The sequence below is a fragment of the Callospermophilus lateralis genome, chromosome 6 (genome assembly GCF_048772815.1).
Source record: "Callospermophilus lateralis isolate mCalLat2 chromosome 6, mCalLat2.hap1, whole genome shotgun sequence".
NCBI lineage: Eukaryota > Metazoa > Chordata > Mammalia > Rodentia > Sciuridae > Callospermophilus > Callospermophilus lateralis.
This window is the reverse complement of record NC_135310.1, coordinates 159,889,519-159,917,248: the sequence shown is the minus strand read 5'-3', so window position 1 is coordinate 159,917,248 and position 27,730 is coordinate 159,889,519. Positions and strand designations below refer to the sequence as shown.

Sequence of the window (27,730 nt, the reverse complement as noted above, 5' to 3'; positions counted from 1 at the left end):
CCAGCATGTCTACTGAAGCTGCTGTCAAGGCGGCAGCAGGAGACATTTCCAGCGATGGTCATTCAAACACCGCTCAAGAGCAAGCCCCCAGGAAAGGTAAAATCATGCGTGGGGATGTGACTGTGGGAAAAACTGGGATTTCTGTCACTGCAACCTCCCTTTTGTTGGTGTATAGCATTTTTTGCTACTGCTAGTTGCCAAGAATCGTACATAGCTAAAAAGCAGTTTTACTCCTATTTCATTTCTCACAAGAAATCTTGAAGGTAGATAGAAAAGGTGTGGAGTACGATATTATTTAGAGATGAACAAATGAAAAATGAAGCAGATTCTAAGTAGGAAACATGGAAAGCAACTTTGGCTTCTCTGAAAACATCCAGGGCTCGTGCCGGTGGATCTCTCAGCTCATGTTGCACCCAGACCCGCCTCGAAAGGAGCAGGCCTTCTTTCCCACCGTGTCCTAGACCTTCCATCCTCCTTCCTCTCATCTGCAATTGGTGTTTTGCTGGGTTATGCCACAAGGTCAAACACGGAATGCCTTATTTTACCCCAAGTTGTTAATGACTTATAACCGTTATGCATTGATTTTTCTAAGGATACAGGCTGGCCCTAAAATAATGCCTTCACAAAGCAAAACACTGACCAAGATGGAACACTTAAAAGCTCAACACGTTGGCCAGTGCGTCTGTGGGAAGTGTGCATGTCTTTAAGAACAGAGGCTCCCCAGTCTAGCCCACCAGGGGACTCAGGATGCACCTGCTGATGCTCATCCTGCAGCCCACCACCTTGCCATCCAGAATGAATGCTATTCCACTGGCACTGGTTCCAGTGCTCCCTTGTCTCTGTGTGTTTTGCCGTCTTTTGGACTATGTCATTGGCCAGATTCTTCTATCCTGTCTGCCCTGCCCCTCAGTCCCCTCCCCCCAATCAGTAACCAATGACGTGAAAAACTTACGTATAAAGATGTACCGTGACACAGCACGACATCCAGGGTCAGAACAAGGGTCAAAGGCCAGGTTCCCCGAGTTGGCAGTCCTCATTCTGCCGTTTCTGAGCTGCGTAATGTTAGACAAATTTACCTGAACGTTCCATATCTCAGTCCGCCATTTCAAAAATGGGGTAACAATAACACAAACTAACTTGAACTGTTGCCCCAAGAATTAGATTCATTAGACCATAAATCCATAGACCAGCACCTCACACCCAGTAAGCACTAAGGCACTGTTAGCTATTACAACTGCCACTCACACGCTGTCCCCTCTGCCGCCCGCCTGTTGGCAGTCCTTAGAGTGCTCATTTATACTTTGTCTAAAGGGAAATTCACGTGTGATCGTCCCCGTTTCCTGCAGTCTTCTAGGACACCTGTCCATCAGGCTGCTCAGCCCTCTGGTGACCACCTGGGCGTCCAGCTGAGTCAGCCAGAGCCTTTGTACCCCTATGCAGCCTGGCGATGCGAAAGGCAGCTTGCTACACAGCCGTCCCTTCTGGGCAGCTTCCCCAACTGACAAGCCAGAACCCCTGCTGCTGGCTCCGCTCTTCAGCCAGCTCCACGCGTCTCTCGGGAACTTGCAGGAGCAGACCCTTTCTGGGTCCATCGCTAGTGTCCACTTCAGCTTTCCTTCTGTGTCCACAGGGTGCTCCTTAGTCTTCAGTATCAGACCCCAGGCCATGGCTGGGGGCTCCTCTGGGCACTGAGGGTCCCAAAGGCCCCTGAAGTCTTTGCTGGACATCACTGGGCTCCCAAGACACCCGGACACCAAGTGCAGGAGTTTCATGGGGTGTGGAGAAGTACCCTGTCACCACCATGTGCCACTCTGGTCACCTGGTCACATCTGGATCTGCTTATCCTCCCAGGCCCCCAGAGACCCCGAGTGAAAAGGAGTGGCCCCAGGTTCTGCTGGAGGGTCACTGTTCCTTCAGTTTCAGGATTCAGCTAAGGACTCGTGGGGCTGCGATGGAGACAGACCCCACGCTGCCTTGTGACCCCCTTTACCACAGAGGCCCATGAGCTGCTGGGTCAGTCTGAGTTTGATTAGAACAACCGAAGCCTGTCTAAGCATTTCAAGAAGAGAGCGGTTCAGTACAGGGGGCGAGAAGGTTCCACAGACTCTGGAAGCCTAGGGAAACAAGTAGGTTGGTCACTTTTGGGGAAAACCAGAAGTGGTAATGACCCCTTCACTGCCAATGACCCCAGCTAGGCACATGGCAAAGAGGGCGATTTTTAGGGCATCCCAGAGTCCCAGGCCTAGCTTCCCCGCCTGCTAACACTGATGCCCAGTCGCTGCCTGGAGCTGCCTTGGGAGCACCACGGCTCCTCAGTGCACTCAGCCTTCCACACACAGGCGCCTGGCAACCCGCGGGTAAAATCTGAGCAGAATCCTGTTTGCATGGCAGTCCGAAGACTGCAGTTTCCACATCTGTGCCCCTCTGGGGTGTGTGGGCTCTCTCGTCCAGCGAGGAGGTCCACAGAACAGGGCAGAGGAGAGTGTGGCTACGGAGTCACTAATCAATCACTCCTGAGACCAAGCAGGAAGCAGGAAGCAGGTCTGATTTTATTGCACAGTTGCCATATATGTATCCTCAGGCAGCAGCCAAGCAGATTACAGCAGCCACCAGTGCAATGTCTGATAACTGTCCTTGCAGTGACCAGTCGAGGAGTGGGCCATGGAGCAAGCGCAGGGAAGGCCACACATGGCCTTACGCCCAGGATATGCCTATGGGGTGAGCGGTCTGCCACTCACACTCTCTCTCTCTGTGCCTAGCATGAGGGGAGTGGCCTGCCACTCAGGTGCCCTTAACCTAAGCCATGTATGCAGTGCTCCATGCACCTGTCCCCACCCTGGGACTGCAGAGATCGCCTAAGGGTGGGGATGACACTGAGACTCTATAAGCAATGTCAGGGACATTTCCTTTCCTCCTGTCAAAAAGACCTCGTGGACTTAGATACGCCCTTGCCTATGGCCCCTGCAGGCCCATCTGCAGGTAGAGCCCCTTCTGGACTGTGGAAGTAAGAAGAGTCGGCTGTACACTTTAAGAAAGTACCTCCACTGAGGCGGAAACCAGGGAGCCGGCCATTCTACAGCCCTTGACACAGACCTAACACAATCTGAAAGTCAGGGGGGATGCCAGGAGCCGCCCGGCCACCTGTCCCGGAAGCACAGGGCAGGGTTCAGAGGAAAGCACTCCGTGGTCTCCCGTCAGGCTCCCAGGGCAGTAGCTGTGCAGGCCACAGGGGCGCGGCCCCCCAGGGCCTGCAGTGGCCACTGGTGGAGGAGCCTCCCGTCTTGGCTCTTGGGCCTTTCTAAAGATCTGCAGTTTAGCCTCAGAGCCAGCGCCATGGAGCAGAGGCCAGCAGGAGTGGCCGCAGACACCAGCTCAGACACTGGAGAGCGCTGGCCCACGTCCGCAGTGCTACAGCGGAGTTATAATGATAGTCACCTTCCCTTTAACAGGGGAGGAAGTCCATGGCCCCACACACCACCGCCACCCGCGGCCAGCCTTGCCTCCAGCCAGCAAAGGTGACCCTCGTGGGGTATCAACACACAGAACAAAGCCACCACGTGCAGTTGGCCCTTCCAGGTGGAGGCCTCAGGGCCCCACAGGGGCCTGTGTGTATGTGTATGTTGGCACAGGGGGAAGACAGGAAGGGAATGTGCTGGATTAAAGAGATTAAAAGGGCACTAGAGAAAGGTAGCGGCTCATTTTAAGAGCTGTAGCATAATGAGTGGGTGTCCTGTTAGGCACTGCTCTGAGCTCTGTGTGCAGTTAAATCTGAAGAGTCCCATGTGGCCCCTCAAGGAGGGCCTGCAGTAGCGCCCTCACTCCCCAGGAGCTGGCTCACCCCACCAGCCAGAGCCGCGGTCGTCAGCCCTCGTGTTGGGTGCTCTGCGTGCTTATTTTAGCGGGAAATGGAGACTGCTTCACCTCACACTTCCTCAGGCTCCCAGTACTGGTGAGATGATGGTGGTAAAGCAGCTTGTTACAGTATGAAGCACACCGACAGGAAAATACGAAACACGACCTCAGAGTAGAGGGGAAAAGAGACTAAGGGGGAAAAGTGTCACCACAGAACTACTAGGGGACTGGCAGCAGCGAGGAGAGAAGCTGTCACTATGGAAAGTCCAACCGGCTGCGTGGAGCCGCGGCCTGAGAGAGAGGCAGCCAGACTAGCCCACGGCGGGTGACAGACCTGCAGAGGGAGAAGACGGCCCTCAGGAAGGGGACGTCACGCAGCTTCCCATTCAAGGGAAGAACGCAGAACATCGAAGTAAGGAAATGAGGAAGATCACGTGAACTCAGGTGTGAAGGAGACTGAGGTGAAAAACCTATGCAAGAAGTGGTTCTTGGATAAAGAAGATGCCACTCACAGCAAGATAGCAAGCAATCTGCCTCTCAGACTAACCAAGCAAAGAGGAGACACCCTGCGGAAAACCGGGAGATAGAAGCACTGAAACGGATATAATAGACTGACTATGAGAAAACATGCAGCAACTGATGTCCTAGTAATTATATCTATGAATATATACTTTATTTTAATCTTATATAGTCATAATTTTGCAATTATGATCAAGAAGAAAAATTAAAATTGCATATTTCAAAAAACATGTAAGAAATGGAGAAAGTTGTAAAAAAAAAAAAAAAAGAGTTTTTCCCTTTAATCAAACAAACCAACACACAAATTGTCTTGGTTGCCTCTCTAGAAAAACTGGGAGACTCCTAAGGAGCAGGAAAATACCCGAGTAGCTTGGGTGGAAGACTTCCAAAGAACGCAAGCCGATGTCGAGCGCAGGTCCTGGCTGGTGCGCTGCAGTGTACTTTTCCTAGGGAGAACAGACAGCCCCCCTGAACTGCAGCCAAGGGTCCAAGTGACAGCCACATGGGCAGTTGGGCAGCGTTGGTACCATGCAGTGAGGACACAGCTCACCTCCACACCTCAGGCTTCCTCTCAAAAGCTCACGGCCCCTGTGTGACCATGAGAAAACATCCTGTATGCCATCAAGGCACATTCCATAAAGCAGCTGGAGGGGACTCTTCAGAATCGTCAACACTATCACAAAAAAGAGAATAGAAGGGTAAGAGAGTGGGTCGGAGACCCGACAACCAAATGCAGAGGGGGACGCCCAGCGGGGGAAAGCTGAGAACTTCAGTTCTCAGGTGAAGCATGGGCTTCAGTTAGTGAGAGTAGGTCAACACAGGTCACGAAGCGTGTCAAATGTGCCTTACCAATACACAAGGTTCATAATAGGGAAAACCTGTGTGACGTGTGGGAACTCAGTGATTCTATGATCCTAAAACTGTCCTAACACAGAAAGTTTATTAAGGGAAAATGAAAATGTCTATGTCTTGACCACAGATCAAGATGGAGAGCTTAGAGCTTTCTTCCCCCTCCCCCCTCACCCCCCTTCTCCTTCTTCTCCTTCTTCTTGCAAAGGTAACATGTAGGGCAGAAATCACACACACACACACACACACACACACACACACACACACACCCCAAGCTCAATTACATATGCTGAGTAAAATTCTAAGATAACAAATCATATTCTTTATTAAAAACAGTGTATTAAGAAGAGATATTCCCCAAATGCAAGGAAAGTCAAATATTACTAATAATAATAAGTGAATTTCTGTGAGCTGACTCACTTCCTCTCATGGTGCCTGGAGGTGGGGCTCCATCATGACCCCTGCTTTACAGGTGCAACAGGTGGCCACAGAGAGATCAATAACTTTTCCAGGAACACACATCTCTGATACAACATCTGGGGGTGGGATCCAGGTAACTGATGCCAGGATTGAAAAAAAAATTACCTAAAAATGGGCACAGGATAACTTGCTGCAGTTTAGACACAGGTCACACTGACTCCCAATGGCTTGCTAGAGGATGTCACATGAGAGGCACTCCCAGGACATTCAGAGGTAGCAGGAGTGCTTGCTCCTATTGTTCCTATTTAGCAAAGTTTTGAAAATGCTGGTGAATAAAGTTAAGTAATGAAATAAATGTTGCAAACAGCAAAAATAACTCATTTTCCCCATTATTTGTACATAAAATCCTTCTTTTCGTTTTATTTTTTTAAGTCAAAACTCAAGAGGGAAAAAAATAAGCTGATGAAAATAATAGGGGAAAAAAACCAAACCTCAGTTGCAGAAGCAATACAAGGTACTTAACCTACTGTGTGGGCCTTAACTGAAGAGAAGTAGGAAGTCTCCCCTGGGACAGAGAGACAGGCCTGGAGACGTGGGCAGCAGGAGGCGATGCTGAAGCTGTGACGACCCTTCTCAGTTTAATCTGCTGAATCCACAAGACAGTGACCGATGGTCCATGCACAGTTAAGTGCCCCGGAGTTAGACTGTCAGCTCCCAGACCTGAAGGAGCATCTGCAGAGGAAGAAGCCCAGTGCGGCCTGCTCCAGGTGCATCTGCTCCCTGCAGGAGCTTGGGAAGGACACTCACTGCCCAGGGCAGGGATCATGCGTTGCTTCTGGATTTCTCCACAGCCTATCATCCCTTCCAACCATCATCAGACTCGTGTATCTTTCTTGATCAAGGGTTGGCCCCACAGTTCCCATGGAACAAGAGCAAGTTTTGTGCAAGCCTGGATTATGGGGACATCATTTTTGCCCCAGAGTATCAAGACCAAGATGAAACGCGTCTGCACTCTGACCCTAGCCTACCTTTCAGGTAGCGTCTCCCCTGAGCCTGGAAACAAGTTAAATGCCCGGGTTCCCTCGTTCTATAAGCGGCATTTCGCACCATGTCAGCTCCCAGGCCAGGGACGTTCTTCAGTCTGGCTCTCCATATGCAGTGGGTCGCTGACTCTGCCGGTTCTCTCTCTGCAGTGCTCTTCCCATCCGCCCCCAACCTCTCATCTCAGGCCCTGGAGAGCCCTGCCCTCAGGCTCACTCCCCCTGACTCCACACGCGCCTCACGCCTCTGCTTGAGCAATGCCTCTAAGGGGCTGCTGTTCCCACATCCCCCAGGGGACAGGGGTCCCCAGACACCAGCACCGCAAGGTCTGCTGTCCCCATATTTCTCCATCTCAGGTAGATGTCAACCTTCTCATCTTCTGGACCTGGAAGGGTGGGCGGGTGTCCTGATGGGGCCTTCTGTGCCCTTCTTGCAGGTCTCTGTTCCGTCCGACATGGGCTGGCCCTCATCTTGCAGCTCTGTAATTTTTCAATTTACACCCAACAAATGAACCTGAGCATCGCCATCACAGCCATGGTGAACAGCACAGCGGCTCCCAGCCAGCCCCATGCCTCCACGGAGATGCCCCCCACGCATCCCCAGGACCCCTGGAACTCATCTCTAAAGGAATCCAAGGCAGTGGTGAGTTCAGTGAGGCTCTGGACCCTTTGTTTCACTCAAGTGGATCATCTTAAGAGGTTATCTCATAAAAGAACGCAACTCTTTTAGCCAGTAAATGTGTTTATTGAGCGCATACTATGTGCCAGGAACAGCACAAGAGCATACTGTGTGTCTAAGGAGACTTTACGAGTATAAGCAGGAGCTAAGTTAGAATAAAGGAAACAGCCTTTACCATTTGGTGGACATAAATTCTTACCCCACAGTGATAGAAATCACCACAAAACAAATTCCACAGATTTGAGTCTACTGTCTCTGCTTCTTTATAAGCTTTCTTTCTTCATGGACGCTCATATTTTAACTGGTCAGTTAGCTGTGTCAGGGTGGCGGGGAAGAGCGTGTTAGGCATATGCTTAAGCTTTTTTTTTCCTTTTCTGAAGTTGGTAACTTGGAAGAGTGGGAGAGAGGTAATAGGAAAGAGAATGGCGTGTTTCTTTTTGCCTGCGAGTCCTCACGATATGAAGCGGACTTTGTAAGCACAGACCGGCAGTGAGGTCGCCTTTGTTGCCTAGGCCCCTGCATACGACTGGAGTCCTGAGATCCAGGGCATCATCCTCAGCTCCCTCAACTATGGCTCCTTCGTGGCCCCCATCCCCACGGGCTACGTGGCTGGGGTATTTGGAGCCAAGTACGTGGTCGGCACCGGCCTGTTGGCTTCCTCCGTCCTGACCCTCTTCATCCCGCTGGCGGCTGACGCTGGAGTGGCCTTGCTCATCGCCCTTCGGGTCGTCCAAGGCATAGCCCAGGTACTAAGACGTTTCCCAAGTGTGAATGGAACCTAGCTTCCAGAATGATCTCATGTTCCTAAGATCAGAAATCCCCCCTCCAGGTTATGGTATTAACAGGTCAATATTCAATTTGGGTCAAATGGGCTCCCCCGCTGGAAAGGAGTCAACTCACCTCCATTGCTGGATCAGGTAACTGACCTCCCACTCACCTTCACTCACCTTGTCCAAGAGCGCCGGGCCACACCCCTCAAAGGCCCAGAGACCTCACGTTCTAATCACCATCACCACAGCCCTGGCTCGCAAGCAGCAGCCTGCACTACCTTGATCAGAACTGGGCACGGCTGTGCACCAACATTCTTGTGTTTCGTACGTACCCATTTCCTATTAGTCTCAGAACAGTCTTGTGAGTCAGCCATGTAGAATTCTTTTCCTTTCTCACCTAAGGAGTTTGGGGCACACATAGCTAACAATCATCCAAGGTCACACAGCTTCCGAGAGGAGGAGCAGGCTTTGCAGCCGGGCAACCTGGATGGAAGCCCGTGCCTGCAGTCCTGGCAGTTCTGTGGGAAGCGCGTGGACTCCCAAGCCTGGCTCTCACCCAGAACACTTGCATCTTCCATTCAGGGTCAATGCTGGGGACCTTCATTGTCCTTCTCACGGGTGGCCTCATCTGCCAGAACATAGGATGGCCTTATGTCTTCTATATATTTGGTGAGTCTGTGCTCTTCAAATCTTGGAATTTTCCTTGAAGACAAGGGGCATTAAGTATGATCTCTGTAATGCCGCTTACCCTGGGTGAGCCAGTCCAAGTAGGTATGGACCCTGAGGAGGCATGAGCGGATCCTGTTCAGCTCTAATCGTGCGGTGACTCATGCCGGCTTCTACGACAGCAGTGAAGTTTCAGTAGCCTCGGTGCAAAGCTAGAATAGCCTTATGGATTAAGGGGTATCACAGGGTTCTTTACTGCTTCTAAGTTGGACCAAAGGATCCCAGAGCCATTTCTCTCATAAGACATCAAAAATGTTATCTCAGGAGAACTGTGATCACAGGCTATGATTCAGTCTGTGCTTATTTATTGAACACATTCTTTACCACTTCCAGAAAATTATGTGAATGCAAACTAATCATAGGTAAAATACTGCCTGGAGTGGAGAATCAGTCAGTAAAGTCCTCAGGACAGACCACCAGAGTCTAAAGAGTGGACCCAATACACAGAAAGATGCTGCAGAATAGTTCACAGCTTCACGTTTTACTTTCATTTGAGCTCTGGATGGGACTGCCCTGCTGCTACCAGTTCATGTTTGTATATTTGACTTGTGACACACTCGGATATCCCACCTGTAAATTCCCTGGTTCCTTAGGGTGAGTGCCACTAGTGTTTACAACAGAGGGTCATCCTCTTAAATCAAGGGCTCCTGTAACATTAGGCCACTACATGCATAAAATATGTATGAATATTAATTGCTATAGAATATCAGTCTTCAAAGACTCTCATTAAAAAAATGCCAAAAGGGCAGATTATGAAATTTACTAAACAATGAGAAAGATTTACCATGCTTGTGAGTTTGAGGATTAGCAAGCAGCATGTACAAAATAGGAACCACTAAAGACTTGTTGAGTCACTATTAACACCCTCCAACCCCAGTCCACCACATTGCTAATTTTCATGTCTATCCCCCTACCCCATTAACTTCCTTGAGGGAAAAATTGTATTTTTGTATCCTATAGTCTCAAAATTTAGCACAATGCTTGATGGAGGTGTCTGCTGTGTAATGTTTGTGAAGGGACGTGAAAATGGCAAGCCGCTTATGTGGCGAGAACAATTAAAACTCTCTCAAGATTCTAAGAGGAGAATTTTTTTTTTCCTTTTTGATACCAGGGATTGAATCCTGGGGCGTTTACCCACTGAGCCATATCCCCAGCCCCTTTTCACATTTTATTTAGAGACAGGGTCTAGCTGAGTTGCTAGGGTCTCCTTTGCACTTAGGATTCTCCTGCCTCAGCTTTCCGAGCCACTGGGATCCCAGGCGTGCACCACCACACCTGACTCTAAGGGGAGAATTCCAAGAAGGGTCATGTGGCCACTCAGTGCTGATGTCAAGTTCCTGGGGACCAAAATAATGTGAAAATTCGGGACGATTCCTTCCCAGAGGAATAATTTCATTTCTCTAGAAATTGGGCGATCCATTGCACCTAGAATGTGCTGCTGCTACATCTCAAGTGCTTCAGGATAAGGGAAAGACATGGAAAGGTGGAGAGGAGGGGACTTTGTGGAAGCGTGACTCTCAGGAGGGATGCTGGTTGCTACAGGAACAGTGAGAACATGTCCAAGCACATGGGACAGACACACTATTAGCTTGTGGCAGCGTGCTATTGCGTCAATACCGCTGCATTTCCAAACCTCCGAATCTCAGTGGTTTAAAACAGCCATCTCTACTCTCGTAGTTCCGTGAGGCAACTGGGTGACTCCTCTCTGTGTCTGTCATCTGCTTTGGACAATGGGTCAGCAGGAGCATGCTCCTCTTGGCAGTGGTGGGCTCAGAACAGGGCAAGAACCCTGGCCACGCGGTGGGGAGCCTCCACTCACCACAGGGCCGGGTGCTGGTGACAGGCTGCAGTGTGGGTGTGGGTCATTCTGCCAACCGAGGAGCCGTCCTGGGGAAGAGGCCAGCTGAAAGAACAACCCTCTCTTCCCAGGTGGAATTGGGTGTGCCTGCTGCCTCCTCTGGTTTCCTCTCGTTTACAATGACCCTGGGAATCACCCCTTCATCAGTGCTGGTGAGAAGAGATACATCACGTGCTCCCTGGCTCAACAGGTATCCTGTCCCCACGACCTGGCACCTCCCAGTGCAGAGCAGAGCCCATTTTCCGAAGGAGCGGGTGTTGATATGTGCTTTCTTCCAGGACTGTTCGCCAGGCTGGACTCTGCCCTTAAAAGCCATGATCCTATCCCTGCCACTTTGGGCCATCGTAGTCTCTTACTTCTGTGAATACTGGCTTTTCTATACCATAATGTCGTACACGCCCACATACATCAGTTCCGTACTTCAAACCAACCTCAGAGATGTGAGTACAGAGAAAGCTCATTTTGTTCTTCTGTTTAAATGCTTCATTCTACAATCCTTTGTGTCTCCTGTGGTTGCAAAATGAGTGGATTAGGCCCAGGACTCCATGCCGGAAATGCAGCCTCGCCATGTGGTTTACTGCTCGTCGGAGCAGCGGGTCACGGTTGTAGGTCTGTGTGACAGTCACACAATTCATGTTTAAGAGTCCTTTGCAAACATTTTATTCTCAATTCAGTCAACATTTGTGACTGAGACACTGCTGGCAGCATAAGTAATAGACACAATGAAAATCTGTGACCGAGAAGCACAGATGAAAACCGTCCCAAGTAGAGCTTACCTAAAAAAATTGAGGATGATGTTTCTCTAAAAAAAATATTTTGTACGTGTATGACATGGAGAAAAGAGTGCATGTGGGTGTACGACCCTCCAGATCTTCACAAAGTGAATGGTTGCTGGCCAGCTGGAGAAACTGTCCGATTTCCACTAGATGGATGTCTTCAGGTGGCAAAGAGTTATTAGAGGTGGCAGCCTATGAGTGGCTACTGCCATAGTGACCACTATCACCTCCCACCTCTCTGCTCACAGAGGCGCCTTCTTAGGCGGGGTTGCCTCCAGTGGAAACACACACAGTCGCCAAGGGACAGCTGACCTGCTTAAGGGTATCAGAGCCTGGGGCACACGTGCAGGAAGGAGGCACTGACTCCGAGAGCCCCAGGGAGGAGTGGCTCTGTGTCCTCTCAAAGGGGAAAATGAAATGCAACCAGGGGTGCAGAAGACCGGGCGTGCAGGATGCCGGAGCCAAGCGGCAGACCTCTGAGCCTGGCTGGAGGAGCCCCAGTCTCTGGTGTAAAGTCAGGTGGGGAGGCCAAGGCTGACGAGGACGACAGTCAAATGGGAAGTCAATGTGGCCAAACCGTAGAGCTCCCCAGCCGGGAAGCCCGCAGCCCAGGAGGCCTGCTGCTCTCGGGGTGCCCCTGTTCCACTTAACCCGGATGGGCGTGGCTTGCCATCTGTGCACAGTTAGGGGCAAGCTAAGCTTTCCATTATTTGGATTATACAAAGCAAAGTGTGATCTCATTTCCCCTTCGTTTTCTTTAGTAAGAATTTAACTTGGAGGTTGAATTAAAAATAACAAGCTTCAACCTTTGCAAAACTACATAATTTTGACTTGATAAAGCTATATGAAGAGTGAAAAATGTTACCCTGGGTCTTGTCTCTAATCTGCCCTGTCTTCCTGGCCTGCTCTATTGACAGGTTGTTTGTTTTGTTTTGTTTTGTTTTGGATTCTCACATTTTTTCCATTGTTTCTCTGTGAGAATGCAAACATACATGAATATATATTCTCATTTTCTCAACTTTTTTTTTTTTCACCAAACCTATGGCCTGTGGGTCATGGTTTTGCCTTGTAATCTAGGTCTTTGCCATTTAGTATACCTTGAGGTTCTCTTTATATCAGTACACAGGAACTGTACTGGGCAATATTTAGGGTTTTCCATCATTGAACAACGTTGCAGCAAAAGCCTTGTTCATCTGTCATACATTTGCACAACGATTTCTGGGGAGTAAATGTCTACATGGGAGATTGCTGAGTCAGAGGGGAAATGCACTATCCAATTATAGTTGTCAAATTGTTCTGCGTGGGCACCACTAATGTCTGTGAGGACCCAAGTCCCTGCAGTGCCATCGAAACACGTTAATCTTTTTTTTTTTAATTTTTGCCAATTTGATTCATGAAAAGTAACATCTCACTATGGCTTTATTCTAAGTGAAGTTGGGTTTGTTTAGGATCCTCTTTTTTTTCCTTTTTCTGTGAATTGTTTGCTCATATCCTTTATTTTTCTGCTGGACTTTGGTCTTTTTAATACCTATTTCCACATGGTCCTTATATGTCAAGAGAACATATTTTTTAAATTGAGCTATATGCACATCTTTCCCCGAGTACTTAAAGTTCATTGGCTCATTCCAATGCCTGAAATGTGCATTAAAACAGATGTGTCTATAAAGAAAAGCCACAGCTGTGGGCAGTCTGTTCGAGGACTGTCTGTCTCGGTGGGCGGGGGCGCATGCACTCACCCCTCTCCGCCCTCAGAGCGGGATCCTGTCGGCTCTGCCGTTTGTGGTTGGCTGTGTCTGCATCATCCTGTCAGGTCTCCTGGCCGACTTTCTCCTCTCCAGAAGGGTCCTCAGACTTGTCACCATCAGGAAGCTCTTCACTGCCATAGGTAAGGGCCCAGCTGGCGGCAGGCGTGGCTGGGGGGGCTCGGTGCAGCCTCCTGTTGATCCCACCTGTCCTTCTGCCCAGGTGTGGTCTTCTCCTCTGGGGTCCTGGTGGCCCTGCACTGGGTCAGGTCCAGCCACAGCACCAGCATGGTCTTCCTGGTGCTGTCATCTGCCTTCAGCAGCCTCTGTGAAGCCGGCGTGCTGGTGAACTTCTTGGATATCGCTCCTCGGTAGGACCCCTCGCTCGTTCTCACAGAGCTTGGCTCAGGTCCCCAGCCCTGCTGGGACCTGCAGCAGGTCAAAGAGATGTCACCTGCAGCCTACATCCAGGTCACTCTGGGAAAGTCACCTGAGCTGGCCAGTCGCTGAGAGCTTAGTGCTTCCAGGTGTGAACCAGAGCCCCCTGTGGCCCCATGACAGCTCTGCTGGGAGTCAGACACCCAGGGCTGACCACCGAGAGCATTTGTCACGCTCCACGGGCAGGCCCATCCACGCCTTTGCTGAGGGGAAGGCACGGTAGCCAGGTGGAGGAGTCTCCTCCAACATGGGCAAGCAGGGAGGGGACAGAGCCCCCCCCCAGGCACAGCTCTGGTCAGGTCCCATCTCAGGCAACAGGACAGACTTCATCTTCAGGTGAGGAACCAGCAAACCATGTGGAGACACCTTGGTCTCAGGGAGCAGCATCTCTCATCTTACCCCCAAGAAAACTAGAAGGTCTGGCTGAATAGCCGGCACCAAGAAAATATCCACATCAGGTGCAGACCCTCCCCTGCCCATTTGTATGCGTGACACTGACAAGTTAGTGCTGGCTACCCCTTGGAAGTCTCAGACCCAGCCCAGGAGTTTACCAATGCTCAGTCAGCTCACGGTACTCAGGTTTAAACAGGAGTGAGGGCAGGGGAGCCTGGGAGGAACAGGCGAGCTCTAGATAGGGCAGAGGGGTGGGAGGGAAGGGAGGGGGCAGGGGGTTAGCAAGGACGGTGGAATGTGATGGGCATCATTATCCAAAGTACATGCATGAAGACACGAATTGGTGTCAACATCCTTTATATACAACCAGGGATATGAAAAACTGTGCTGTATATGTGTGATAAGAATTGTAATGCATTCCACTATCATTTGTTTTTTAAAAAATCAATTTAAAAATTAAAAAAAAATAAAAATAAGAGTGAGCACAGTTCCAGGCTCCCCAGGGTCAGGCATGAGTCCCGACAGCCCAGCCGAGATTGACCCTCTGCTGACTGATGGTGTCCCCCTGCCCCCAGGTATGCTGGCTTCCTCAAGGGGCTGATGCAAATCTTTGCACACATAGCAGGAGCCATCTCGCCCACCGTAGCAGGAGTGCTCATCAACCAGGTGAGGCCAAACGTTCTGATGAATGTCCATAAAAGAAACTCACAAAGGTTGTGCCACAGCCATTAAAGCAAGGGTGTTTGTGTTCCCTCTTTAATGGGGCTCATCAAACTCTAGCATCCTAAGCACCTCACATGTCCTCATTACTGCCCCAGGCTGACCGCATACAAGGAAATGGCCACATTCTTGGGATGTGAATGCTCACAGTTATGTTTATGCTTGGTGAGTCCTTGCAAAATGAGCTTCTCAAGATAAAAAGCAAAATCTCTAGGAATATTTGACAGTAATATTTGCAAAGTAGAGTGGCCATCCATCCCGGTTTGCCTGGGTGCAGGGCTGTCAGCGTCAAAGCCTTGAAAGTTCAAGGCCACCATTGTGGAGTGAGCCAGTCACTCTACAGTGTTCACAGGATGAATGGGCCAGATGCCACGTGGGCAGCAGGTGGTGGTGGCAGGTGGTGGAGCCAGCTCAGGAGCCACCAGTGCAGAGACGGATGTGGCCAGTGTTCCCTGTCCAGGGCCTTTCCTCGGCACAGCCCTCCTCCCTGGGAGATGCACGAGAAGGAGTCAGACCAGCAGATTCACCTGATGACTCGCGCCTCCTCCGGATCTTATTGACACAGCCTTTGCATAAATACGGGTGTGACACTTACCTGTTGTCACTCTGTCACCTGCCTGTCACTTACTGGTTTCCTTCAGGAGAAACAAGTGGGGAATAACTAAGAAGGGGGTGTTTTGTTTGGAAGTTGCAGTTCTTTTCTAGCTACCGACACATTGTTGGGAAATGTTTTTTGGGTTTTTTTTTTTTGTTTTTTTTTTAAATAGAAATTCTCCAACTGACCTTGTTTCTCCTGCCATTGGTTGATTGATTGATTGACTGATTGATTGATTCTTTCAATAAGTATATATTGGGTGTGCCTGTATTGCTTAAGGGAATAAATCAAACCAGAGTCCCTCTCCTTGTGAAACCTATACTATAGGAAAGAGACAGAAAACCAGGGTAAAATGCATGACCGACGGAGAGTGGAACGTGTGTGGTACACGTGCCAGGGACTGCAACTTCAATTAAGTGGGGTGCTCAAGGCAGGACTCCCTGAGAAGGTAGCTCTTAACCAAGGGGTGGGAGGAAGTGAGAGAGTGAGCCAAGTGGGTATCTGAGGGAGGGTGACCCAGGGAGGAGGGCGACCCCGGGGGAGGAGCCCAGCGCATTCTCTCCCACATCAGGAAAGCCACTGCATATCCCAGGAACAGCCAGAGGCCCCGAGGCTGGAGCAGGGGAGGGAGCAGCAGGACAGGGTCACCGACTCTGAAGCAGAAGGGTGAGAACCACTTGGCCATTACTAACTCCCAGTTTCCTGTCTCCAGGATCCAGAGGTTGGCTGGAGAAACATGTTCCTGCTGGCAGCTGCCGTCAACATCTCAGGCCTGGTCTTCTACCTCATCTTTGGCCAAGCAGAAGTTCAGGACTGGGCCAGAGAGCAGAGATTCACCCACCTCTGAACAGACAGAGTGACGCATGCGCTCCCTCACTTGGTGTCCACTGCTGTCCCCCACGGACCTTCCCCTCTGAGCCTGTGTGGCTGGATAGCCCCGTGATGGGAACTGGCCTGGTTCTCAGTATCTCCTCATGTCCTGGCCTCTGTAATACTGAAGATTTTACCAGGCTGGGAGATTTTACAGAGGAAACCGTAGGTGTGTCTCTTCATTTCCCAAACAATGGAAAGTTCAGAAACAATGGAAGGTACCCCAGACCAGGAGACCGAAGCAGGCAAAGTCGCTCTCATGTTGAGGCAGGAGGGAATCAGGCCCTTCTGAGGCTCCGTGTGGGTACGATGTCTGCACGAAAACCTGCAAGGAGAAAAGGATGGCAGAGAGTGAATCCATCCCAACAGGAGCAATGAACGTCCTGCAGTGGTGTGGGCAGCAGGTGTGGGCTCTTCCGAACTTGCTCTCTGGGAATGCCAGCTCTCCATCGGGATCAGCTCAGTCGTATCTCATTGCTCGGGTGCTCTGTGGATCCAGCTCTTCCATAGCCGCCATCTTTGTGGCCATCTTGACTCTGGTCCTGCATCTGGTGTGTGGGTCCAGGCAGACCACTGGCAGCTTAGTGGATAAACATCGTCCAGTTTCTCTCCTTCCCCTCAAATGTATCTTCATGGAGATTCTTCCATCTTAGGTGTTCTGCATTTGCTTCTGACCTTTGGGACCTTGCCATCATTGTGCCACATTCAGTGTTCCAAAAAACTATATAAGACCCACACTGGCTTGATCCCATCCAGGGGTCAGGGAGTGTCCTAGTGTGTCTGCTCTCAGTGAGCCCCCACATGGGCAGTGCAGGGGCCATGAAAGAGATCAAAAATTCAAAAACTTAGTGAATATTGTGAACGTGTATTCATTGCTCGGGGGGCATAGTAGAAAGCAAAATCATACACAGCTCATAGGAGCTCAGTATCGCAGAAGGCAGATGGCCTTAATCAAGTATCACACAAATGAATGTGTAATGACAACCGTGGGAAGTGAAGCAATGGGGACATGCACTAGGAGAGTGATGTGCATGTGCAGTGTCGTAGGCAAGAGAGGTCACACAGGAAGCTCCAGATGGGATCTGGAGGACAAGTGTCAACTGTGGCAGGAGGTCCACAGGGAGAATGTTCTAGGAAGGGGCACAGCGTCAGCCAAGGTTTGGATGCGAGAGAGAGCAGTCAGGTGTGGACAGAGTGCAGAGAACAAGAAAGGCAGGGTGGTGAGTAGGCTGTGGGTTCCTAAGGGCTAGAGCACCCAGGTACTGGGACCGAGCAAGAAAGCACTAGATCAGGGGAAGTGGGTTAGTGGGAAGGACAAGATCGGCGTTCTGTGTTTTGGAAGTCATTCTGCATGAGGGAGCAGGAAGGAATAGGGATTCCCAGTGAACTTCCTCAGGTGATAGGGTGTCTCTGGAGCCACCTGCAGAGCCAGCACTGGGCGAATGATCAACCAGACCACAGCTGGACCAAGGCTGCTTAATTACCCAGACCTCTCGCCCCCACCCCAATTCTTCCTGTTTCAACCTGCAGCTCCTGTCTGTGCCCCAAGACAGGGCTCAGATGCAGGATCTCACCTTGCCTTCCCAGTGTGGCCTAACTGGACCAATTTCTCTTCCTGCTTTTCTGTTTGATTTTTGGGGTGAGTGACTGCACCTGGCTGGTTAGAACCCTGAAGACGGGTGTCTGGCCCAGGACTCCGGTGACACTATCAGCACAGCAAAGGGAAAAGCAAGGCCAAGAGGTGCTGCTGTTCCCAGAGCCTCCCACCACCTCGCCTGTCACCTGCAAGGCAAGCTCAGGGGCCTACACCTGTCACCAGGTGGCCACAGCAGCTCAAGCAGACCTGGCCCAGCCAAGGAACAGTTGTCAGAAACAGAATGGGCTCCACATTTTGAAGAGGAAAAGGAAGCAGAGAAGGAATTCGCTTGTAAGTGTGAAACTGAACACTTCATCAAAGACTTAGGAAGTGGACGTACCACAGAAATGTAAAATATTTTATAAAATTTCTGAATTACTCGAGCAGGCAGGAGGGCAGCAGCAGGAGGAAGACCACCAAGATAAGGAGGAGCTTCTGCAAGGAAGCAAATCAACTCGGGAAAATGAGGTTCATTTGCAACGTCAGATGCAGTTGGATTTGATGTGTCTAGACCAAAGGGACAGCTCTCAAAGTGGTGAAATAATTGTAGTCACTTATATGTTCTTTTCGAAAAACACTTAAGTGAAATGGTTTGGAAAGGTGGAATTTAGAAGCGATGTAAAATAGTCCAGAATCTTCAGACTTTTACACACACACACACACACACACACACACACACACACTCATAATTTAGGGTTGCCATATCAATAGCAGAAAGTAAATTAAAATCAAAAAGTAGAAATCACAAGATATAAAAAGTTGATAAAATTATAAAATCAAAATACAGCAGGGACACCCAATGCTTGTTTCTTGAAGGTTGCCAAACTGCCCGTGAACTCCCGCGGAGCAGTGCCCGTGACCACACAGTCTCCAGAGCTCATTTCCTCCGCCTCTCCTCTTCCTCTAACTCTTCCAGGACTTGAAGCTCATTTACAAAACAAACCTCCCTTACCCCCACTGCTTCCAGAGAGAAGGGTGGCCCCAGAGGTGGTCAGGCCCTGAGGCCTTGTTAGCCTGAGCCGTGGAAATAACTGGATGGAACCGTAAGAAGGCGCTGCCTGTCTTCCTTGACTTGGCTCCCTTGTGGCTTGCTTCCGGGGAGTGGGTTTCTTTGCCAGTTCCTAGGTCAGGGCCTCCTTGGGTTTTGTCCAAGATGATAAAATAAATTCTGAACACTGGCCTTATTGCTGAGGCTGTGGGGAAAGAGGTCGCACGTATTTGGGGAGCAGAAAGAAACCTTCATGGCAGTGAGTGAGGACAGGGTAAGGCTACTTTGCAAGTGCCTAGGACGGTCTCCTGTGAGCTTTCTCTGTTAGTGGCAAGATTAGGAGCAACGTGAAAGAAATTAGGGTTTTGCTGGGTCAATAGTGAATGTGTGGGACGTATTTGGGATGGAATACTAAATAAAGAGGTAGATATGAGACCGTCAAGCCAACTCTCAGTCTTATGGGGTTGACAGACACACCAGAAAATTAGGTGTTAACAAATGAGCCAGTCTTTAAGGCTACGGAATTAAGATGATTCTTAATTAGGAGATTAGGGAGTCAGTCCAGCTTTCTACGACTGTGTGTTCAGCAGAGATACCAAGGAGCCAGAGCTGGATGAGACAATGTCACCTTAAATCAAACCCATGACACAGGGCAATAGTCTGCCCTGTTCTGAATACAATATCAGGGTCTCTCCCAGATGATAAAGGACAAAGTCCAGCTGTGAGGGCCAGGTACCCGCACTGAGCAGTCACTGCAGAAACCTCTAGTTACTGCTCCTTATTAGCATAGGAAATCCACACCCAGGTGGAGACAGGTGGTGTTGACACACATCTCCTGAAGAGGCAGGTGACGCAGAGAGGGCAACTAAGCCCATCTCTCCCTCTCCGTGCGATGACATCACGGGCCTGGTCCCTGTCCACCCATTGACATCAGGAGCTGTCCACCTCTGCCCTTCGAGGCAGTCTTGGATCCTGTCCCCACACGCTGCCTCCCTTATTCCAGAGCCTGAGAATCGTCTTCTCCTGCCTCGGCTGGACTTTGATATGATTCTTCTGACGGAGAGCACAGGATCCCAGGGAGAGGGCACAGCAGGAATCCAGGTGCTGGTTCTCCTGTGGCTATTATCTTGTCCCCGTCATTCCTCTTTTGCTCTTCTCCTCTCAGTTCCCTGTGGCCTGGAGAAAGGAATGTCTCTTCCTGAAGGAAAAAGACTTGTGCGAAGAGCTCTGCTGGGGGTGCCACCTGGAGATCCGTTGGCAGCCAGGGGCCTCCGAGGCTCCAGGTCTTCTCCATGAGGGAGAGGAGAACACACACGGGATGGAGCACAGTGCTCTGCCAGGTGTTTTTAACAATCCCAGGGCTGGGCACAGTGGTGCACACCTGTAGTCCCAGAGGCTGAGGAGGCTGAGGCAGAAGGGTTGCGAGTTCACAGCCGGCCTCAGCAATGGCGAGGCACTAAGCAACTCAGTGAGACCCTGTCTCTAAATAGAATACAAAATAGGGCGGGGGGGTGTGGGCCAGTGGTCGAGTGCCCCTGAGTTCAATCCCCAGTATCACCCTCCCCCCAAAGAAAACCTCACAGGAAGTATCAAGGACGTTGCACACACCCTCACCCATGTCGGGTGTGCCGGAAGACCCTCGCCTGAGTCTCCATGTGCATATGCGCAGGTCCTGGGCTGCTTTTCTCATGGCATGAAGCCCCCACACTCATTAGCAAAGCACAGCCCTGGAGCACAGTGGTTGGTTAGAGCCACTGAGCTCTGACTATAACTACCCACACCAGAGGATGAGCCCCAGTGTGCATTCCCTGTTCATCGACTGTGCACCCATCAACCAGTATCACTGAATAAGGCACTCCACCTAGGAATGCACAAGTTACCCTCTACAAATCCTAGGAAGAAATACACTTGCATTTGTATGTTGCATATCGATAAATAAGAAACACATAGTATCCAGTAGGTAAGAAATGCCAGAGATCACTCACAAGACAGAAATTGAGACAACCAACTCTTGTGACCACAGAAATAGCAAAGCCACAGAAATATGAAAGTGTACATTCCCATTCACAATAAAAGATGACCCATTTTAAAGTTATAGCCCAGCTTTTGTCAGGTTGGTAAGAGGTAGTGAGATGAAGGTGCACGCCCCTTGGCTTGGAGGGCACAGAGAGCCTGACAAGGACACTCCCTCCACGGGTGTCCCTGCCTGGGCAGAGGTGGCCCTGCTGTGTGCCCCCCCATCTCCTTATCATCTCATCCTCTTTTCTGCAGTGTCCATCTTGACTTTTAATATTCTTTCCTACAACCTTCCGCTGTCTGAGCACATCCTGTCCCCTGCTGCTCTGAGCTCCTGCGGGCTGCACTGACCTGTCCAGCCACAGTCTAATGGCTTTGCTAGTTTGTAGGTTCATTTTGTACTATAAGCTTTCAACTTAGGTCTGCTTTGTGGAAATACTTTTCTGGTGAGTTTTCCTCTTTTAGAATACTTACGTGCTCTCTTTCTTCATTTTTTCATCTCATACCTTTGTATAGCACCAAACTACATTTCTAGGTTTGGAGGGTCTTTTTTCTTTCTTGCAACTCATTAAAGATTACATTCTCATTTGCATGATTTCTGATAATAAGTCTGCTCTAATTCTTATTCTTGTTCCTCTGTAAGTGAGGTATTTTTTCTCCTTTGGATTCATTCATGATGCTCTGTTTGTCTGGGCATGGTTGCACACATATAACACCAGAGATTCTGGAGGCTGAGGCATGAGGATCTCAAGCTCCAGGTCAGCCTCGGGAATTTAGCAAGACCCTTCTTACCAAGACCCTGTCCTAAAGTAAAAACTGAAAAGGGAAGGGGTTGTGTCTTGGTGGTAAAGTGTCCCTAAGTTTGGTCCCCAGTACCAAAACAAAAATAAAAACAAAAAAGCAAATGTACAGTTTGTCTTAGTTTTCTGCAATTAAATATGGAATATCTAGGTAGTTTTTTTTGTTATTGTTTTTCTTTTTTCTTATAATGTCATTTGGTGTTCTCGGAGCTTCCTGGGTTTGTGATTTGCTGTCTGCCTCAATTTTGAAGTGTTGTCCTTCATTATTTTTTCAAACATTTCTTCTTGGCATTCTTTCTGCTTTTGCTGTTGTGGGATGGCTGCACTAAAGTCATCTGGGGATGGGTGCTTCTATGACAGAAACAAAAACCATGAGTACTGAATAAATATTGCAGCAGCTGGAACATGTCGCTGTATAATAGAAATTTCCTCATCAGGCTTTAATATTCCCAGTTATCAGGACTGTAAACGTAACATTTAACTTTTAGTGTTACAGATGTCCTTCCCCATAATATACAGTTTAATAATTTAATGTCATCCGATCTTGCAAAATCCCTTTAGAGGTATGACCTCTGTGTCTAATAGAGAAACCTTTAATTCTGTTACTTAGGGCTGGATAATCATGCTAGCAAACACCAAGCCTACCTGTATAGAGTAGGAATATCTGTAGGCCTTAAACTAAAAACTACTCTGGAAGTTCCTTTTGATAGTTATCAGGCATTACTGCTTAAGAATCTCTTTTGTAGCCCCCAGTTTACTTATTCTTGGGGGCTAACACAAGGTGTATACCTTAAGTTACATTTAATTACTATTATTATTTAAAATGCTCAGGAATAACTGTGTTTTGGTTTTAACTGTCTTTGCTAAGTGTTTAAAATGAAGCAGTCAAATTGACTTTTGTTTCTATCTATTGTTAACAGTCAGCTGAATTTCCCTGGGAGTCCTGGGGGAACTTGAGAGCAGCTTCTCAGTTTGGCTAGTGCCATTCGCACTAGGATGGGTCCAGGTCTTGCTTGACCATGTGGCTTCCCTTGGAAGCATTAGGGATGTCTCCCTTCTCTGATGACCCTCCTCTTCACAGCAAATGCACTGATTGGCTTTCTGTCCTCCAGGGGTCTCATTAATCTCCCTGATCAGGAGGTTATGTGGCCCAGAGTTGCAAAGCTCTTTAGAGAAGTCCCCTGTTCCCTGGATTCAGAATGACTCAGAGGGCAAGAACCAAATATTGGTTTTCTTGGCCCTTTTAATTTAATTAATTTTAAATCTTAATCTTAAACATCCAGCAAATCAGTTTCAACAGCCTTATATTAAGAGTACTGGGCTTTAATGTCTATCTCTCTATCCTGTAGGTGATAACTTATTATCTTAAATTAACCTAGGTTGTGTGTTCTTAAAGCAATGCCTCTGCAAAACATTAACAGGCAATCTTTAGACCATTTATAAGAAAACTACAAATTAAATTAATAAGAGTAAAAACATATTTAGTTTGTGTAATAGCTAACTTGAACTTTGGCAGAGTTATACATTATATACCCTGTTTGAGATCCTTGTAATCTTGACAAAAACCAACTTTTGGACACAACTTTAAATGTACTGAAATCTGGCCTACTTCTTTCGTAGTCATTTTTACATGTTGTGAGATGGGACACAGAGCCTTATCTCAGGTAAGGCGGGGTTCTTCATAAATCTTAAGTACTGTAGTTCTGAAGCTGATTTTTGCTTTTTAGACATCATTTTATAAAGCTTACATAAATTGTTGCTCAATTTCATATAACACAATATAATATCACATCTAAAACATTAATTAAAGAAAGGCTGAAAGCTTTTAACCTTTTGTAGAAAAGTAGCGAAGTACTTTTGTGTTTTACAATATTAATCTTTACACAGATTAGGCTCTCATTAACTTAAAAATAGATTTAAATTGTACCCCAGTGTAAAAAGTAACATAAAACTTTACATATTTTATTGATAACAGGTCCAGTTATAGAACATCAAATGATATAAATAAATCTCCAATATGTTTTTCTTTTAAATCTAAAATTACCATACAACTTTAGAACACCAGCTTGATATAATGCTCTTTTAAAGCTTCTACCTTACAGACTTGTATACCCGGAAGATATGAACACCTTAATAGCACCACAATTATATTGATGTTTTTATATTAACCAAGTTTAGCTCTTAAAGAAATAACATATTACAATATTGCAAAATAACAATTGTTGTTTAACCATAGTTATATAATTTTTAATTTCTTTAAGATTACTTGCTCAAAAAACTTACATATATAACCAATTTACACAGACCTGCTTTATCACTTACTTAAACCCTCTTATTTACATAATCACATAGACTCTCTTATCCAGATACATTTTTCTTCTATTAAATCCATACCTAGAACCTTCTAATTTCTCTTTTCCATCTGTTAACATCCTTTTCTGTTCACATTTTTAAACAATCTTTGCAAATTTCTGAATTTCGGCTGATTATTTCATAGACATCAACATTTTTAAAAATTTTTTGAACGCCTAGAAAAATTTGTAAGCTTAATTTTAAAGACATGTTTATTTTCATCTGTTTACCCAATTTAAATTGAACCGTTTAAATCACATGAATCAAAGATATTTGGATACATTTTTTAAAATTTTCATGAGCACTTTATATATCTGCCAATTTTCATAAAGACATCATTATTTTCATCTGTAGACAACACATAACACAAGTGTGCACACATAACACCATAGTAAAGGCCTTGTAGCTTTTCGCAGGTGAAATCTCCATTGCAATGTTTAAAGATTCCACAGTTGATAACAACACATTATTGCCCATGTCTTAAAGGGCCAGAAACAGATACAGACAGACAGGACAGACAGATAGAAGGGAGCTCCAGAGTATGGCTGATAGACAGGAACTTTTAAAACAGACCAAATAAGAGAAAAATCTCCCCAGGTTTCTAACTCCCATTTGATTATGACTCCTACACCAGTGGCACCATAGATGTCCCCACGAGTGGACCAGATGTTCTCACAGAGGGGCAGCCAGAGGTGTAAAATCAAGGGTCTCCGTGTGGCGACTTTACTGCATTCAGTGCCCCCCCCACCTTTTTTAAGTAGACAGAGGTAGCATGATCCTTACAGTGCAGGGAAGGAAGGAGGGAGCTCCCGGAAGCAAAAGGGGCTTTGGCAGCTGCTGGGTGTCCCTCAGTCCCTCCTTTTATTTACAGGGTTAGCTCCTCTGTTCAGTTCAATCCCAGGCACACTGGCATATCTCCTAACTTTCCAGTAGTCGGCTCTCAAAAAGTTAATCCTCCACGTGCAGTTGTTTGGGGTGCTAGGCTTCCCCAAGAAAGCAGAGCGGGGGCTCCTCTAGAGTCCCCCCTGGGGGGGGGGGTCAAAATTTGTAACTGAAAAATTGGTTCCTGTCCTCAAAGCCAATTAATGCCAATTTAATAATGAGGACAGGGTTTTAAGAAAAATAAAAGGGAGATATCAAAGTTCTTAGACCCCCAGCAGGCATTTCCCTCTGCAGTGGGTGCACTCAAGCCAACTACAGGAAGAAAAGAAAACATTGGTTCCCTAATCTCACTTAACAAAGGGGAATAAAGTTTATCGAAGTCCTTTAAAACACAGCTCAAACGGGTGTAAGAGGTGAGAACAGAAAAGCTGGCGGTTCTATTGACTTTTGGTCCCTTACAGGAGAAGCATACTAGGGACATTTTTAGGCTAAAATTTAGCTAAAGTTACCTCCACACCTCTAAGGCAGATTGGAACTTGGGACTCTGCATCTGTCCATAGTAAAACGATGCCATCACACTCAACAGAGACACGGACAAAAAGACACACAAAGACACACAAAGACACAGATTCCCTTTTCAGATTGTTGAAAAAAACGGAAGTGGGTTCTGGCCCCAAGCCAACTGGGGCCTTCCTTTTAGACAAACATATTGGGGGAGTATCCCCCTCAGATTGGGTCTGACGACCCCAGATTGGGGGATTAGTTCCTTTGCCAGGGTGTTGGGGTGGAGACAGGACAATAGAAACAAACAGAATTCGCAGCACAGCGTGGATTGCTACCCAGAAACTAAAAGCAGAGGCAGACAGAGGATCCGTCAGCTACAAAATACAGATGCCTTTAGTAAAGGGCAATCCACTCAGATCCCAGAAGGGGCTGGGGACGTCTCCCACAAACTCTATTGGCTGCCCTTCGGTGCGTCCACCTGGACCTTTTGCTGACCACACAACACAGAACCAGAACCTGCAGGCAACCAGAGTACAGAAAACTACAGATCAGCAATGCCTTTACTTACTGGCCGGGTTTTCATTACCTCTCAATTGGGGTGTCTGCGTAGGCTTATAAGGGGGACCCCGGAGGAACCCCCAAATGTCATGCTTGAGTTCGGGACCCCCAAAAGACCACCAGAGACCAAGATTGATGTAAGCAGCAAAGAGGTGTTTATTGAGAGCTAGCTCAGTCCTCCGCACACACACAGCAACTGGTGACGCTGAGAGGCCCCGAGCCCAGGGTTTGCAGCAGTTTTATACACCCTTTGGGGAAGGCAGGACCCCCACATACATCATAGCATCTCTTAGCAAATCATCACACACCACGGGAAAATCAAATAACAACTCTAAAACATGATTAGCACATTCACTGGCGGGAACAAGTTGGGTGGGGGGGTGATTGGTTAGTATAAGAGGAGGATTCATTTGAACTGATTGGTTTAAGCCAAGAGGGGTGTACGTGCTGAACTACATGGTTTCCCAAAATGTTATCAACCACCATAAACTACTGGGAGGTCATCTGGCATCCCAGGTATTTCCCTGTCTCATGCTGATTGGTGGCTGCTAGGGGGCTGCCATGGGTCCCCACCTAGTCTGACTGAGTCAGGGACACCTGGTGCAGCAGATCTCTCCTGTTATTTGTAGATAAACAACTTAGCAGGTGGGTATGTGCCTAGGAGTGCTCTGTGGGTCTTTCCAAGGACAAAGGTCATGTCCCTTCCTTGGACAGGCTTTGCTCTGAGGTAGAGGCTGGTTTCTCAAAATGGGACTTAATTTTGGTGGATTTTTAAAAATGTTTTTAAGAATACTTATAGTTGCTTTACAAATATCTAGTATTTTCTTACCTTTATTCATAATAAAATTTAATCATCCACTAATTGGGTCAAGAATAGAGAAATTATATAATTCACTGTCCATCTCCTCCTCTTATGAGATTTCAACATCTTGGCACAGACACAACCTAAGCCACCAGCAGTCCTTCCTGACTGTCCCCACCCTGCTTAGGTGGCTTCTCTCAAAAACATCCAGGAAGCATCCAGCTGAGGGGAGCGGAGGATGTGGTGGGTGCAGAGCACTCACCTCTGGGGCCCTTCACAGCCCTTCGCTTTCTCCTAGAGGGTGGGGCCCACATGGAGCTCCTTGCTGATGGTCCCACCAGGAGTTGACTGACAGCCGGCACCAGTGCCAACATACCTTTGGGCGCCTGGGCCAGCAAGGGCTCTTCATTCAGGCATTTTCTGTTTGTTTGTTTGTTCGTTTGTTTGTTTGTTTTAGCTCTTTTCCTGAACATTTCTAAACTCCTTATGTGTTTCCACAGAACAATTCTCTCACCAGGCCATGGGATATTATATTTAAGAAGAAGCAAACCACCTACATAATGGGACCGACCAAGAACAAAGGCTACCTTTCCTGGGAGGGAACTGGTTATCCACCTGTGAGGCGGCTTCTCTCTCTCTTTCTCTCTCTCTCTCTCTCTCTCTCTCTCTCTCTCTCTCTCTCTCTCTCTCTCTTATAGATCTATAGTGATTTATTTTTATGTAATTTTTTAAATTTATATATGATGATGGAATGCTTTACAATTCTTATTACACTTATGGAGCACAATTTTCCATATCTCTGGTTGTACACACAGTATATTTACACCAATTCATGTCTTCATACCTGTACTTTGGATAATAATGATCATCACATTCCACCATCATTAATAACCCCATGCCCCTTCCTTTCCCCTCCCACCTCTCTGCCTTATCTAAAGTTTGTCT

The 27,730-nt window shown here is 47.9% G+C and overlaps 1 protein-coding gene across 2 annotated transcripts; it reads left to right on the top strand.

The window, feature by feature from the left end:
* The first annotated feature begins 5 nt into the window (after positions 1-5).
* Slc17a4 (solute carrier family 17 member 4) lies at positions 6-16,224 on the top strand. Of its 2 annotated transcripts, none has more exons than XM_076857940.2 (11): positions 6-96; positions 7,118-7,317; positions 7,872-8,105; positions 8,189-8,276; positions 8,712-8,798; positions 10,785-10,903; positions 10,992-11,153; positions 13,242-13,374; positions 13,455-13,602; positions 14,638-14,728; positions 16,090-16,224. In XM_076857940.2, exons 1-11 carry the CDS (start codon positions 6-8, stop codon positions 16,222-16,224), a joined length of 1,488 nt encoding a protein of 495 aa, XP_076714055.2. The 2 variants fall into 2 exon arrangements, with proteins under 2 accessions (XP_076714055.2, XP_076714054.2); XM_076857939.2 differs by having other exon boundaries at positions 7,118-7,323.
* Positions 16,225-27,730: the final 11,506 nt, after the last annotated feature.

Excerpts from the sequence above, each read along its gene's own strand:
- Slc17a4 (XM_076857939.2), top strand. The coding sequence starts at position 6 with ATGTCTACTGAAGCTGCTGTCAAGGCGGCAGCAGGAGACATTTCCAGC. Across the intron at positions 97-7,117 it reads AGAGCAAGCCCCCAGGAAAG|GTCTCTGTTCCGTCCGACAT; the intron begins GTAAAATCATGC and ends CCCTTCTTGCAG. Across the intron at positions 8,106-8,188 it reads TCGTCCAAGGCATAGCCCAG|GTTATGGTATTAACAGGTCA; the intron begins GTACTAAGACGT and ends TCCCCCCTCCAG.